This window comes from Balaenoptera acutorostrata, chromosome 7, assembly GCF_949987535.1.
Source record: "Balaenoptera acutorostrata chromosome 7, mBalAcu1.1, whole genome shotgun sequence".
Taxonomy (NCBI): Eukaryota; Metazoa; Chordata; class Mammalia; order Artiodactyla; family Balaenopteridae; genus Balaenoptera; species Balaenoptera acutorostrata.
The window spans coordinates 117,581,320-117,595,852 of NC_080070.1; the positions used below are offsets into that span (position 1 = coordinate 117,581,320).

The window sequence follows — 14,533 nt, forward strand, 5'->3', positions numbered from 1 at the left end:
GTCTCAGTAGATGTTCTGTGAGAGCCGTTCCATGTGTGGATGTAGTTTTGATGTATCTGTGGGAGGTGGTGAGCTCCACGTCCTACTCCTCCACTGTCTTGATCACTCTCTTCTCAACCTTCCTTCCTTTTTCTCAGCTCTTTGCAGTCAGGCAGTTCTCAGAGCTAATCTGTATTTCACCTCACAATATAAGTGTGGTATGGTTCTAAAGTTACTTAAGGAAAAGTAAGAGAGTAACATATCATGCTTTTCTTTCTTAAAGAGCAGAATATTTTGGTCTGTGGAGTCTCAGAGGAGCCTCTGCACATGGACAGGTCGAGTTCTATCCTTCCAGCAGCACCCGAGTGTCCTGTGCACACAGAACGGTCTCTTGGTCCCTTCTGCGTAGCAAGTCAGCTTGTGCCTCACGGCTTTGCATGTGCTCTCCCCCTGCCTGGGGGAACACTGTCCCCCTCGTCTCTGTTTTCCCATGACTGGCAGCTCATCCTTGTTCTGGTCCTGTCTGAGACGTCACCTCTCGGAGAAGCTTTCCCTGGCCTCCCAGTCTAAGGCCCTCCTCCCACGCTCACCTGGTCGCTCTTCTGCTTTCTTCACATCTGCGGTGATCATATGTAGTGCACCCAGCGTGTAGAGTTTGTGTTTCCTTCCTTACCCACCTGTACCTCTGGAACGGAGGGGACCTTATCTTGTTCTTGCTCACCACACTTCCCAGCTCCTAGCAGGGCCCCAAGCTGGATAGGCACACCATAAATATTTGTTGAATTGAGAACATTCCACTTAGATTTGGGATCAACTTTTTTTGTCTTTCAGTTCTTTTTTTTTTTAAGTGTTGACATGATACAAATAATTTTTAATTTTTCTGTTGGCAGTTATCCGTGTCAAGCAGTAGTCGTGTTGTGACACATGACATCCCTGTAAAGGTTATTCCTAGAAAACTGTGGAAAGACTTACAAGAACCGACGGTCCCAGACGCTGACGTGAGTGATGCCCGGCATCCTGTCGCTCACCACGTATTAAATGCTGTGATTTGAATTCTCTGACTTCAGATAAAGTCTTGCCGTAGGTTTTATTTGAAAGTTGTATAGTGCCTGAAAAGAGATAGTCATTTTTAAAGGACACTCCAGGGAAAAAAAAATTGCAATATTTGTCTTCAGTTGTTTACATAAAACATCTTAAAGTATCATTTTACATAATAGAAATGCCACATTCTTTACAGTTAGGAGAGAGAAAGTCTTGCCCAGTAATAGCGCTCACGTAAAACTAAGGCAGTATTTTGGAGGACCATCGCATTTATCAGGAGTAACGGTCCTAGGCACCAGCTTGGGTTTCGCAGGACGTGGTTTTTTCCTTTGTCTCGTAAGGAGTGATGTCCAGGGTGTGTGTAAGAGTCAAAAGGAGAGCCTGCTTTAGTTCTCCTGACAGGAGTCCCAGAGCCACTGGGAATAAAGATGATGCCCAAGGGTCAAACTCTTGCTTACGATTTATTGAAGAAGAGACTGAAAATACAGCGAATGGAATATTTATTTGGCTTTTACTAGAAGACATCTTTGCTGGGAAAAAGCCAGCATCGTACCAAGTACTGCTGTAACCCAGTCTGGGCACTGCTGCAGAGACTGGCCCCCAGTGTTTCTGCACAGAGCAGGAGGCGGACCTTGAGCCTGGGTGTGAACCCCTGGAGGACGGCCTCCACCTGTGCTGAGTCTTAGTCCCCTGGGGCATGTGCAGGGCATCTTGGCTGCAGGGCTGCAGTCTTGGAACCAGGGGATGCCTACAGGGACATGGTCACTGATGTCACCAGAGGCAGGCATGAGTGAGTGAAGCTGTAGAATTGTTTTTCTTTTTATATTTTAAGCAGGACCTGTATTCGGGCAATTTAAAAACAAGATTCCAGAGCTTTTAAGCGTACACACATTGCAAACAGGTAATGAGCACCTGTCAGTGCTTGACTATGTTATGTTAATGTTTTAATACGACTGATTTTTCTCATTTGCTTTGTAGGTTAGTATTTATTTACCAGTCTTGAAGACTATGAAGAGCATTGTGGAGAAGATGAAAAACATCAGCAATCACCTTGTAAGCCCTAACTTCTTGGAAAAGAGCTCCCAAGTTTGTGGTTTCGGCTGCATGTCCTGGGAGGAGCCCCGTCTGATGGAGGCTTGGTGCCCTGCCGTTCACCATGTGCTGTCCACGTGGGGCGTCCCTCACCCCCCGGCTCTGGGGGCCTGGCTGGTTGTTGAGAGCCTGCAGTTTTACAGGCGCCCGTAGCAACCTGCTCTAGGTCTTCTCAACTTTCCTCACTCGCATTTGCCCTAGTCCCTCATATCTATATTAATAGTACGTTAAGGATATATTCAACAGTTCTGGCTTTCTTTCCATATGTTTTGGGCAGCATATTACATGTTTTATCTGATAATGTACATATTTTCTTATGATCACTGATGCTGGCCTCTCTACTTGCCAGATGTCTCCGTGAGCCCAGTACAGAGATCCCCCAGGACACACCCCTCTTCCCGTAGGCAGCTCTTAGGTCAGGTCGAGGGTCATGTTTACTTCCCTGTTTACTTCTGGGAAGGTTTTCTGCCAATGTCGTGAAACGCTATATGTGACAGTGACAGTGTTGGGGGATTGTGTGGGTCATTCTCCTTCCCTCCTGGGGTTCTCCTGAGTTCTTCACTCACCCCCAGAACTCATTCGATTGTGTCCCTGGATGTTTCATTATAGAAACCCCTGTCCACCTGGTGAAACCTTTGCTTTCGGTGTCTGCAGGCCGGTTACCTGCCACACGGCTGCCCCCTCCCTGCAGGACCCCTCTAGACTCTCGTCCATCCCCACAGCGCCGGTTCTTCCCAGGCCCGTCTCTGCCGTTCACACTCGGCTGCTTCTCTCCCGTTGTCCCCTGGAAAGCACTTAGCCCTTCTCCCACCGCACTGGCTGTAAGCCCCTCCTCTGCCGAGCTGCTCTGCTCAGCACCACACAAGTTACCTGCTAGCACCTGGGAACCCTCCTCAAGTGGCAGCTTCCCGAAAAGGGAGATGGTCTTAACCGCCTCTGCGTGACGGCTACCCACTGTGGGGCGGCCAGTCAGCACGCGGGTAATAGGTGTTTGCGCACGGACCTGGAATGAAACTTGGCTTCAAGAGATCTTTGGAATCCAAAAGTTTCCTGAAGCCTGGAAAACGCTGATGGGCTGTTTTATCGCCGCAGGTGTGCTCACTCGAGAGTAATTTTCTCTCATGACTTAATCTTTATAGATTTCACTTTGATTTACAATGGCTGCGGATGAAGCAGTGTGTGCTGGGCAGACATGGGTGTTCTGCTGTGCCTGCCTTGATGTTGATCCAGTTGTCAGGCTGGGAGCTTCCTCTGAGGGTACCCTGGGGACCTCCAGGGAGGTTCAAGAGGCCCAGGAGAGAAAAGGCAGGGCGATTAAGTCCAGGATCCGATCGTTTGTTATTTTGGTCCAAGGGAAATGAGTCAGCAAAGTCGCTTAGATAAAAGCATCAGAGGTGTTTTTTGCTTCCCTGGAGTGTTTAAAAGTGAGAATTTTGTGGAAGTGGCTACTGCACTGTGAAATACTAAATGGAAAGTCATCAAGCATATGGAAAGTTGGAGTAGCCAAATGCATAATGAGATCTACTTGAGTAACCAGAATTCTGTGTCTGAAGATTACAAGCAAGAGAACTAAGGAAAATGAATAGGACTTAACACGTTAAAAATATCCCTGTCCCGTCAGACGCCCCAGCGGCCCTTGTTGAGACGCCATCCTTACCTTACTTCCTTTAGTGAGAGACGTGTGCGACTCAGGTAGGAGCAGAAAAAACAGGCATGGACTGACAGGAGTCTCCGTCAGGTTTTAAGGCATTGGGATCCCCTCCAACCAAATGCAGGTCTGGTTCGGGAGGTCTGTAGTGGGGTCGGGCTGAGTCTGTGACGAGCGCGCAGGGATGCTGTTGCTGCGGTGGACACGTGGGTCGGCGGTGCTTGGTGGTCGGAGCGGTGCTCTGCTGCTTACGCCTCGCACGTTGTCTCAGCCTCACAGGCGCCGAGTCCTTGCAGCCACCCTGGGCCCCCGGCTGAGCGGTGCGCCCTGGTGCTGGGTGTTATCCGGCACGGGAATGGCAGCCCAGCTGTCACAGTGGCTCTGCTCCTTTTTGTGAATCGAGATCATTTGTGTTAGGTTCCCAGTGCGTTTAGTCACTGTTCCGTAAATGGTAGGTAATTATGATTTGGGGAAACTCCGAAAGAGGTGAGACCTTGTCCAGGTCCCTGAGAAGCAGAGTGTGTTGATGTGGCTAATACTCTGGCCATCGCTCACAAAATAAACGTGGTGACCAGTGTGCGGGGAGTCGCTCGTGAACTCCCTTGGCAAGTTCTGTTTGAACGCTGCCCCACACCAGGCACCGGCTGTGGTCAGAGGTGTGGAGCTACTGTTTGATCACTCAGGCGGTGGGGATGTGAAGAAAGCTGCGAGAGTGTTTGAAGTCTGGAGTGAATCTAGAACCTTGCAAGCTGCCTTCTTGAATAAATCTGTATTTATATAAAACCTGTTTTTCAAAAGCGGGGAGAATTTACAGGTAGACACTGAGTGTGTGCTTACTCGAAGCAGACGGGCCTGTGTTATGGGTTAGCTTTAGAGTCCCAGTAAGCACAAGGATTGTTTTACGTATTTTATTTCAGTCAAGTGTTGTGTCCGGATAAGAGAGCGGGCTTAGAAACATCACCGTATGTTTCTGGGTAGTGAAAGAATAATGAATGCTTCCCATTCAGAGGTACGTTTACTAGACGATGCAGCAAGGAAATGTAGAGGCTGTTTTCTATGTAACATCAAAGCCTTAGAAATGAGAGCTTACTCAAGTTAAAAGCATTTTTTGATTTTGTTACTAGGATGGAAACTATTCAGAGTTCACTAATTTAAGGAACAAGAATGAGGTCTACTAGGTGATACTCCGAAGTAAATCTGTGTAAGATTTAGCTGCAGCTGAGCCCTGCGGAGCAGGGCGTGCTCCACTCGTCCCATGGCCTCCGCTCCTCTTGCTGCACCTCTGGAATGGCTCCTCGGTGAGACAGCCACCGTCATCTGCGGCGGCTCGCGGGCAGTCTTGTATTGTTTGTTGAGCAAAATGCTGACCTGCACACTGCCGCACGGGCTTTCCGAAGACCTGCCAGGCTTTAGAGGTGGCCAGGTACCGACGGTAAAAGGCGAAATGCAGCGTGCCCTGGGCAGATGACCCATATCTTAAGCGTATCGTGGTACCTGTATCTTTCTCTGAGCTTCATTTCTAGATTCTGTCCAGTTTAAAGACCCTGTCGGTTGGTGGAGGGCAGAGCTTGAAAGGAAAGGGCCCCTCTGATCTTGGGAGAAGTTCCAGGCGCTGCTGGGGCGGGGAGAGGTGTGGCCGGTAGGGGCCACGGCAGTTGGTCACCACGCCCAGCTGTCCTCTGAGTGCGGAAAGCACAGCGGCCAGGGGCCCTGCGGCTTGTTGGAGTCCTGGACACCTGATGGCATCTCCGGGCCTTTCTGAATTTAGAAATCTCACTTCCCAATGTCTGAGTTTATTTTTTAGGTAGATGGTTATGTTCTCCTGATATTCTGAAGGCTTTCTGATTATGTGGAATTGGCAGTTGTAATAGATGGTTTGGTCCATTTATAAAGATAAGGCAGGTGGTGAGCTTCTAACTTCACGTTCTCTTCCGGTTCTCCTCCCTCCGTTTTGCAGGAGTCGCACAGTGTCTGTGTTGTCAGAGCTTCTAGCAGGGACCCCCAGCCCCACCTGTTCTCAGGTCTTCCCACGGCGCTCTGCACGCGGAGGGGCTGCTCTCCGGGGATTTCTGAGTCCCTGGCTCTCAGGCCTTGTCTTCTTGCTGATGCCATGTGGGGCTTGGTGCTGTCAGGAGTGCCCTGGGTTTTGGGGGGCTACTTTGTCACCTGGTTTGTTGGAAGCTGATGTCCACTTTTTTTTCCTTTTTACTTTTCTTAAGACTGTAAAATACTCAATTTGCAGATTATTGAAGCAAACCTAAATGGAGAATTGAACTTGAAAATAGAAACTGAACTAGTGTGTGTTACAACTCATTTTAAAGATCTTGGAAATCCTCCACTAGGTAAGTTTCCTGCTGGGTTATGTTTTGCTTTTGATAAGTTGTTTCAGATGACATGCCATACCGAGGTCTCTAGATGGAAAATGGTTGAACTTTGGGTGCCTGTGTTTCATGCTCGGGAAGGGAACAGATAACGGGGCTGGGTCACTTGTTACTGCAGTGTGGTGGGCAGGTGAGCCTCCTGGGCTTGAGGAGCCGTGCCTCCACCGGTGGCTGAAGGGTGAGCCCTGGGGCTCCCTCCTTCCTCGTCCGTAGAACCTGGGCTTGGGCTCGGTCTCCAAGAGCCCTTCCAGCTCTTCACTGCCTGTGCCTTCTCCCAGAGGTTGTAGTTTCTCACTTGGGATGGAGTCAGAAATGTGGGTGACACTTCTCATTTTCTCCTACTTTTTTTGTGTGTGTATTAAAAAAGTAAAAAGTTTTTCTTTCTTTCTGTTTTTTTTTTTTTTTTAATTGTTGGAATATAGTTGCCTTACAATGTTGTATTAGTTTCAGGTGTATGGCAGAGTGATTCAGTAATACTTACATATATATATATTCTTTTTCTGATTCTTTTCCCGTATAGGTTATTACAGAGTACTGAGTGTAGTTTCCTGTGCTATACAGTAGGTCCTTGTCGTTTATTTTATATATACTGGTTTATATACATTAATCCCAAACTCCTGGTTTATTCCTCCCCTTCACCTATTCCCTTTGGTAACCGTAAGTTTGTTTTCTAAGTCTGTGAATCTGTTTCTGTTTGGTAAATAAGTTCATTTGTATCATTTTTTTAGATTCTGCATATAAAGATATCATATGATGTTTGTCTTTGTCTGGCTTACTTCACTTAGTATGATAATCTCTAGGTCCATCCATGTTGCTGCAAATGGCATTATTTCATTCTTTTTTATGGCTGAGTTATTTTATATTGTATGTATGTACCACTCCTTTATCCATTCCTCTGTCTATGAACATTCAGGTTGCTTCTGTGTCTTGGCTGTTGTAAATAGTGCTGGAATGGACATTGGGGTGCATGTATTTTTTCGAATTATGGTTTTGTCCAGGTATACCCCCAGGAGTGGGATTGCTGGATCATATGGTGGCTCTATTTTTAGTTTTTTAAGGAACCTCCATACTGTTCTTCATAGTGGCTGCACCACTATGGCAATATACATTGCCACCAACAGCATAGGAGGGTTCCCTTTTCTCCACACCCTCTCCAGCATTTAATTGTTTGTAGACTTTTCAATGATGGACATTCTGACTGGTGTGAGGTGATACCTCATCGTAGTTTTGATTTGCATTTGTCTAGTAGTTAGCGATGTTAAGTATCTTTTCATGTGCTTTTTGGCTGTCTGTATGTCTTCTTTGGAGAAATGTCTTTTTAGATCATCTGCCCTTTTTTTTTTTATTAATTAATTTTTGGCCGTGTTGGGTCTTCATTGCTGCGCGTGGGCTTTCTCTTGTTGCGGCGAGCGGGGGCTACTCTTCGTGGCGGTGCGCGGGCTTTGCATTGCAGTGGCTTCTCTTGTTGCAGAGCACAAGGCTCTAGGGTGCGCGGGCTTTAGTAGTTGTGGCACACAGGCTCTGTAGTTGTGGCTTGTGGGCTGTAGAGCGCAGGCTCAGTAGTTGTGGCGCACAGGGTTAGTTGCTCCAGGGAATGTGGGATCTTCCTGGACCAGGGCTCGAACCCACGTCCCCTGCACTGGCAGGTGGATTCCTGACCACTGCCCCACCAGGGAAGTCCCTTCTGCCCATGTTTTGATTGAATTGTTTGGTTTTTTGAGACTGAGATGCTTGAGTTGTTTGCTTATTTTGGAGATTAATCCCTTGTCGGTCGTATCGTTTGCAAATATTTTCTCCCATTTTTGGGTTGTCTTTTCATTTTCTTGATGGATTCCTTTGCTGTGCAAAAGCTTTTAAGTTTAATTATTTGTTTATTTTTGTTTCATTGCTCGAGGAGGTTAGCTCCACAAAGATATTGCTGCGATTTATGTCAAAGAGTGTTCTGCCTATGTTTTTCTCTAAGAATTTTATAGTGTCTGGTCTTACATTTAGGTATTTAATCCATTTTGAGTTTATTTTGGTGTATGGTGTTAGAGAATGTCCTAATTTCATTCTTCTACACGTGGTTGTCCAGTTTTCCCAGCAGCACTTACCAAAGAGACTGTCTTTTCTCCATTGTATATTCTGGGATTCTTTATAGAAGATTAATTGACCACAGGTACGTGGGTTTATTTCTGGGCTTTCCATCCTCTTCCATTGATCTGTATTTCTGTTTTTGTGCCAGTACCATACTGTTTTGATGACCGTAGCTTTGTAGTATAGTCTGAAGTCAGAGTGGCTTATTCCTCCAGGTCCATTTTTCTTTCTCAAGATTGCTTTGGCTATTTGGGGTCTTATTTGTTCCCATCCAAATTTTAAAATGTTTTGTTCTAGTTCTGTGAAAAATGTCATTGGTAATTTGATGGGGATTGCATTGAATCTGTAGATTGCCTTAGGTGGTATAGTCATTTTGATTCTTCCAATCCAGGAGCATGGTATATTTTTCCATCTGTTTGTGTCATCTCTGATTTCTCTCATCAGCGTCTTACAGTTTTTGGAGTGCAGGTCTTTGCCTCCTTAGGTAGGTTTATTCCTAGGTATTTTATTCTTTTTGATGCAGTGGTAAATGGGATTGTTCCCTTAACTTCTCTTTCTGATCTTTTGTTGTTAAAGTGTAGAAATGCAACAGATTTCTGTGTATTAATCTTGTGTGTTCTGCAACTTTACTGAATTCATTGATGAGCTCTAGTAGTTTTCTGGTAGCATCTTTAGGATTTTCTATGTATAGAATCATGTCATGTGCAAACAGTGACAGTTTTACTTTTTTTCCAATTTGGATTCCTTTTATTTCTTTTTCTTCTCTGATTGTTCTGGCTAGGTCTTCCAAAACTATGTTGGAAAAACGTGGTGGAAGTGGACATCCTTATCTTGTTCCTGATCTTAGAGGAAATGCTGTCAGCTTTTCACCGTTGACTATGATGTTAGCTGTGGGTTTCTCATATATGGCCTTTATTACATTAAGGTAGGTTCCCTCTGTGCCCACTTTCTGGAGAGTTTTTATCATAAATGGTGTTGAATTTTGTCAAAAGCTTTTTCTGCATCTATTGATGCATGTTGGGATGATCATATGGTTTTTTAATTTTTTGTTAATGTGGTGTATCACACTGATTGATTTGCGGATATTGAAAATTCTTTGCATCCCTGGGATAAATCCCACTTGATCATAGTGTATGATCCTTTTAATGTGTTGTTGGATTCTTTTTGCTAGTATTTTGTTGAGGATTTTTGTGTCTGTGTTCACCAGTGATATTGGCCTGTAATTTTCTTTTTTTGTGGTATCTTTGTTTGGTTTTGGTATCAGGGTAATGGTGGCCTCATAGAATGAGCTTGGGAGTGTTCCTTCCTTTGCAAATTTTTGGAAGAGTTTCAGAAGAATAGGTGTTAACTCTCCTCTCTGTGTTTGATAGAACACGCCTGTGCTCCTGGACTTTTGTTTGTTGGAAGATTTTTAATCACAGTTTCAATTTCAGTACTCATAATTAGTCTGTTCATATTTTCTATTTCTTCCTGGTTCAGTCTTGGGAGATTGTGCCTTTCTAAGAATTTTTCCATTTCTTCTAGGTTGTCCATTTTATTGGCATATAGTTGCTTGTAGTAGTCTCTTATCCTTTGTATTTCTTTGGTGTCTGTTGTAACTTCTCCTTTTCCATTTCTAATATTATTGATTTGGATCCTCTACCTTTTTTTCTTAATGAGTCTGGCTAAAGGTTTATCAATTTTGTTTATCTTTTCAAAGAACCAGCTTTTAATTTCATTGATCTTTTCTACTTCCTTCATCTGTAGTTCATTTATTTGTGCTGTGATCTTTATGATTTCTTTCCTTCTACTAACTTTGGGTTTTGTTTGTTCTTTCTCTAGTTGCTTGTTTTTATATCCATTCAGCCAGTCTATGTCTTTTAATTGGAGCATTTAATCCATTTACATTCAAGGTAATTACCAGTATGTATGTTCTTATTGCCATTTTGTTAATTGTTTTGGATTTGTTTTTGTAGGTCTTTTTTCTTCCCTTCCTCTTTTGTTCTCATGTGATTTGATGACTGCCCTTAGTGTTGTGTTTGGATTCCTTTTTCTTTTTTGTGTGTATATGTTTTGTAGATTTTTGGTTTGCGGTTCCCATGATGTTTTGATATGGCAGGCTATATATATACAAAACTGTACTCTCATCTTCTCACGATGGCTGGTTTTCATGTCATATTTGTGTGTGGATGATTTCCTACTTTTACTGTATGCTTGCCTTTACCAGCGAGCTTTACCATTCCTCATTTTCTTTTTTCTAGTTGTGGCCTTTTCTTTTTCACCTAGAGAACTTCATTTAGCATTTGTTGCAAAGTTGGTTTGGTGATGCTGAATTCTTTTAGCTTTTGCTTGTCTGTAAAGCTTTTGATTTCTCCATTGAATCTGAATGAGAGCCTTGCTGGGTATTCTTGGTTATAGGTTTTCCCTTTCATCACTTGAAATATATTGTGCCACTGCCTTCTGGCCTGCAGAGTTTCTGGTGAGAAATAAACTGATAACCTTATGGGGATTCCCTTGTATGTTATTTGTTGCTTTTCCCTTGTTGCTTTTAATATTTTTTTCTTTGTCTTTTATTTCTGTCAATTTGATTACAGTGTGTCTCGGCAAGTTCCTCCTTGGGTTTGTCTTGTGTGGGACTCTGCGCTTCCTGGACTTGGGTGACTGTTTCCTTTCCCAGGTTAGGGAAGTTTTCAGCTGTTATCTGTTCAAATACTTTCTCAGGCCCTTTCTCTCTCTCTTCTCCTTCTGGGACCCTTATAATGGGAATGTTGGTGTTTTTAATGTTGTCCCAGAGGTCTCTTAAACTGTCCTCATTTCTTTTCATTCTTTTTTCTTTATTCTCTTGCGCAGCAGTGATTTCCCACCATTCTGTCTCCCAGTTCACTTATCTGTTCTTCTGCCTCATTTATTCTGCTATTGATTCCTTCTAGTGTATTTTTCATTTCAGTTATTGAATTGTTCCACTCTGTTCTTTATGTCTTTTAGCTGTTTGTTAAACATTTCTTGACTCTTCTTGGTCTGTGCTGCCATTCTTTTTCAGAGATCTTGAAACATCTTTACTGTCATTACTCTGATTTCTTTTTCAGGTAGATTGTCTATCTCCACTTCACGTAGTTGTTCTTCTGGGGTGTTATCTTGTTCCTTCATCTGGAACATATTCCTCTGCCGTCCCATTTTGTCCAACTTTTCGTGTTTGCGATCCCACAGGCTGCAGGATTGTAGTTCCTCTTGCTTCTGATTTCTGCCCCCTGGTGGGTGAAGCTGGTCTAGAGGCTTGTGCAGGTTTCCTGGTGGGAGGGATTGGTGCCTGCCCACTATCAGGTGGAGCACAGGGACTTGTGAAGGGGTGTGTTTTGAGGTGGCTGTTGACTTAAGATGACTAGGCAGCCTGTCTGCTGATGGGCGGGGCCGTTCCCCCATCCTGTTGCTTGTTTGTGCTGAGGTGTCCCAGCACTGGAGCCTACAGGCTGTTGGGTGGGGCCGGGTCTTGGTGTCAAGATGGCTGCCTCCAGGAGAGCTCACGCCGATGAGTACTCGGTGTTAGCTCTGCCACCAGTGTCCTTTTCTCCACAAAAGTGAGCCACAGCCGCCCCCCACTTCCTCGGGAGACGCTCCAAGACCAGCGGGTAGGTCTGGCCCAGGCTGATATGAAGTCACTGCTTTTTTCCCTGGGTCCCAGTGTGCATGAGACTTTGTGTGCACCCTTCAAGGATGGAGTCTCTGTTTCCCCAGTCCTGTGGAGCTCTTGCACTCAAGCCCTGCTGGCCTTCAAAGCCAGATGCTCTGGGGGCTCCTCCTCCCGATGCTGGACACCTAGACTGGGGAGCCTGATGTGGGGCCCAGAATTCTCACTCCTCTGGGAGAACGTCTGCGATAATAGTTATTTTCCAGTTTGTGTGTCACCCACCCAGCTGGTGTAGGATTTGACTGTATTGTGAATGTGCCCCTCCTACCATCTCTTTGTGGCTTTTTCTTTGTCTTTGGATGTAGAATATCATTTTGGTAGGTTCTATTCTTTTTCTGTTGATGGTTTTTCAGCAGTTAGTTGTGATTTTGGTGTTTGCATGAGAGGAGGTAAGGAGGTGAGCTCAAGTCCTACTCCACTATCTTGTCTCCAACCCCACCCACTTTTCCTACTTTACTCTCGTTGGTACTTACAGAATTATATTAGCAAATATTAGCTTTTCACACATCATCAAATTTCTTGTCTCATACAAGGTGGTAAGGGACTAGGAATCAGTTCAGTAAGCAGTGGATGAGAGGGTGGTTGAGCGGATTGGCTCAGGAATCAGAGTCCTGTGCTGTGGAGCTCACAGTGGCGGGCAGGCTGTGGGGGGGAAGCTCCAGCAGGGAGCGAGGCAGAGGCCCTGGGGACGGTGCTCACTCCGTGAAGGCCATTTTAGGCACCCGTGTGTTCCAAAGTAGATCTAATAAGGCTCCTGCCACTTCTAGAATTAAAATTCGTTACTACAAGTTTGCTTATTAGAGACACATTGTAGCTTACCATTGCGAGGGAATTTTACTTTATAGTGACGGGCATGCTTCTGGAGCAAAGTGAAATCCATGTGAATAAAGCTTTGACAGCAGTTGTATGAAATGACTTATTTTTGGTGTTCCTCATTTTGTTTATTTTAGTAAGTAACAAAGAGGGTCTTTGATACCTTCCCAGAGATGAAAGGATGTTTTCTTCCCTTTCATTCCACTTTATAATGAGAGGCCTTGCTTTAGGTGTGTATAGTCTTTTTTCTTTTTGGGGGTTTTTTTTGGCCATGCCATGAGGTATGCGGGATCTTAGTTCCCCGACCAGGAACTGAACCTGGGCCCTCAGCAGTGAAAGTGCAGAGTCCTAACCACTGGACCACCCGGGAAGTCCTGTATATGTTTCTAAGAGAAACTGTTTTCTTTGACCTTAAGGAGGAGATTGGGTCATATCTCAGGGCCCTATAATTGAAGATTCCCTGTACATTAGCATAGTATTTTGGGGGGGCTGTGACTCTTGTGGGATCTTAGTTCCCTGACCAGGGATCGAACCCTGGCCCTCAGCAGTGAAAGCACGGAGTCCTAAAACCACTGGACTGCCAGGGAATTCCTGTAGCATAGCATCTTAAAAGAGTCAGTACTTAATGTTTGCTTAGTGAGTGATTGCATTTATATCATGCAGTATTTCTCTAGGCTGCTAAAATGAGTGGTCATGTAAATCATTTATTTACATAAACAGTCATCGTACGATCTCTGGGTTCCCCGTTCCACTTGAAGATAATTGTATCTTAAAATATTATGTCATTTTAGCTTCTGAAAATGCTTCTCAAGATAGAAACTCAGAACAAATGGCTCAAGTGCACATAGACATTAGGAAGCTCCTACAGTTCCTTGCTGGACAACAAGTAAATCCTACAAAGGCCACATGCAGTAAGTTTGCATTTTGATTCATTTTTCACACTTCAAGTACTTTAATCAACTGTAGTCTTAGGCGTTGTGTGCAGTTTCGTAAATGCAGGGAACAGCTCGGTCACTGGTGGACTCCAGTTTTCTGGGGTAGTCAGGTATTTGGGTTTTCCCAGCCGTTGGGTCTGTGCTACTTTGCCTGGCGTCACGTGTGAGTCTGCACCTGGAGAGAAGCTGCATGTGTGCAGGGGCGTCCGGCCCGGTCTTGCTGTGTTCCTCTAACCTTACGTATGTGGAGTCTCTGATACCACTGGGCTTGGATTTAAGTTTCCATCTGAAAGCGTTTCTTTCCTTCCTGTGTCTGAGCCTGACTTGTTGCAGTAGTCAGTGTCTTGTCATGTGTGCTTCCTCTTGACTCCTGACTTTTAACAGTGGTTGGCTCCGCTGCCCACCTCTGGGGAGCTCTCCCTGCCGCCCTCAGTCTCCACTGCCACCTCTGTGTGTCCAGCATGTCTCCTGAAGTGTCCTTCTGCTGGTCCCCTGTGTCCCTTCCCAACCTCCCCTTCTCTTGGGACTGGTCTCTCAGCAGCCGGGGCGTGTGCTCTTTGTTTGCCGTGCCCCTGCTGCCTGGCTTGTTCTAGCTTCAGCCGGCTTTCCTCCGGTGTGGCCTGCCCCACGGCTCCCCCTGCAGCTCCTGCCCTCGGTGGTGTGGCCCTGGCAGCTGGGCTGCTGTCATGCCGCGGCCACTCCTTCCTCTTGTCTGGCTTCTCTTTTTGGTCTTGGGCCCCATGCCTCGGTGCTCACCTTAGGCTGCATGATGCCTGCCCTTGCAGGCTGCCTCCCGCTCTCTAACAAGGCCCTGCATGCTTGGCTCTTCTCAGCACACTCAGGGCACTCGCTGATGGGAAGCTGCTTTTTTCCTGGAAGGATGGTGACTTGGGTACATGTGGCT

The 14,533-nt window shown here is 45.4% G+C and overlaps 1 protein-coding gene across 25 annotated transcripts in view; it reads left to right on the top strand.

Moving 5' to 3' along the window:
- Positions 1-14,533, top strand: part of HUS1 (HUS1 checkpoint clamp component) — a 34,348-nt gene that overhangs the window by 9,015 nt on the left and 10,800 nt on the right. For 23 of the 25 annotated variants that reach the window (XR_009008810.1, XR_009008815.1, XR_009008817.1 and 20 more), the window contains exons 4-7: positions 870-977; positions 1,999-2,073; positions 6,003-6,102; positions 13,486-13,605. Coding sequence is in view for 5 of the 25 variants with exons in the window: in XM_057549878.1 (XP_057405861.1) it covers positions 870-977; positions 1,999-2,073; positions 6,003-6,102; positions 13,486-13,605 (403 nt within the window). In the remaining 20 variants the exon portion in view is untranslated. Of the gene's footprint in view, positions 1-869; positions 978-1,998; positions 2,074-6,002; positions 6,103-6,661; positions 6,702-8,998; positions 9,143-13,485; positions 13,606-14,533 lie in introns of those variants that run through there. The other 2 variants (XM_057549880.1, XM_057549881.1) reach the window with 2 other exon arrangements.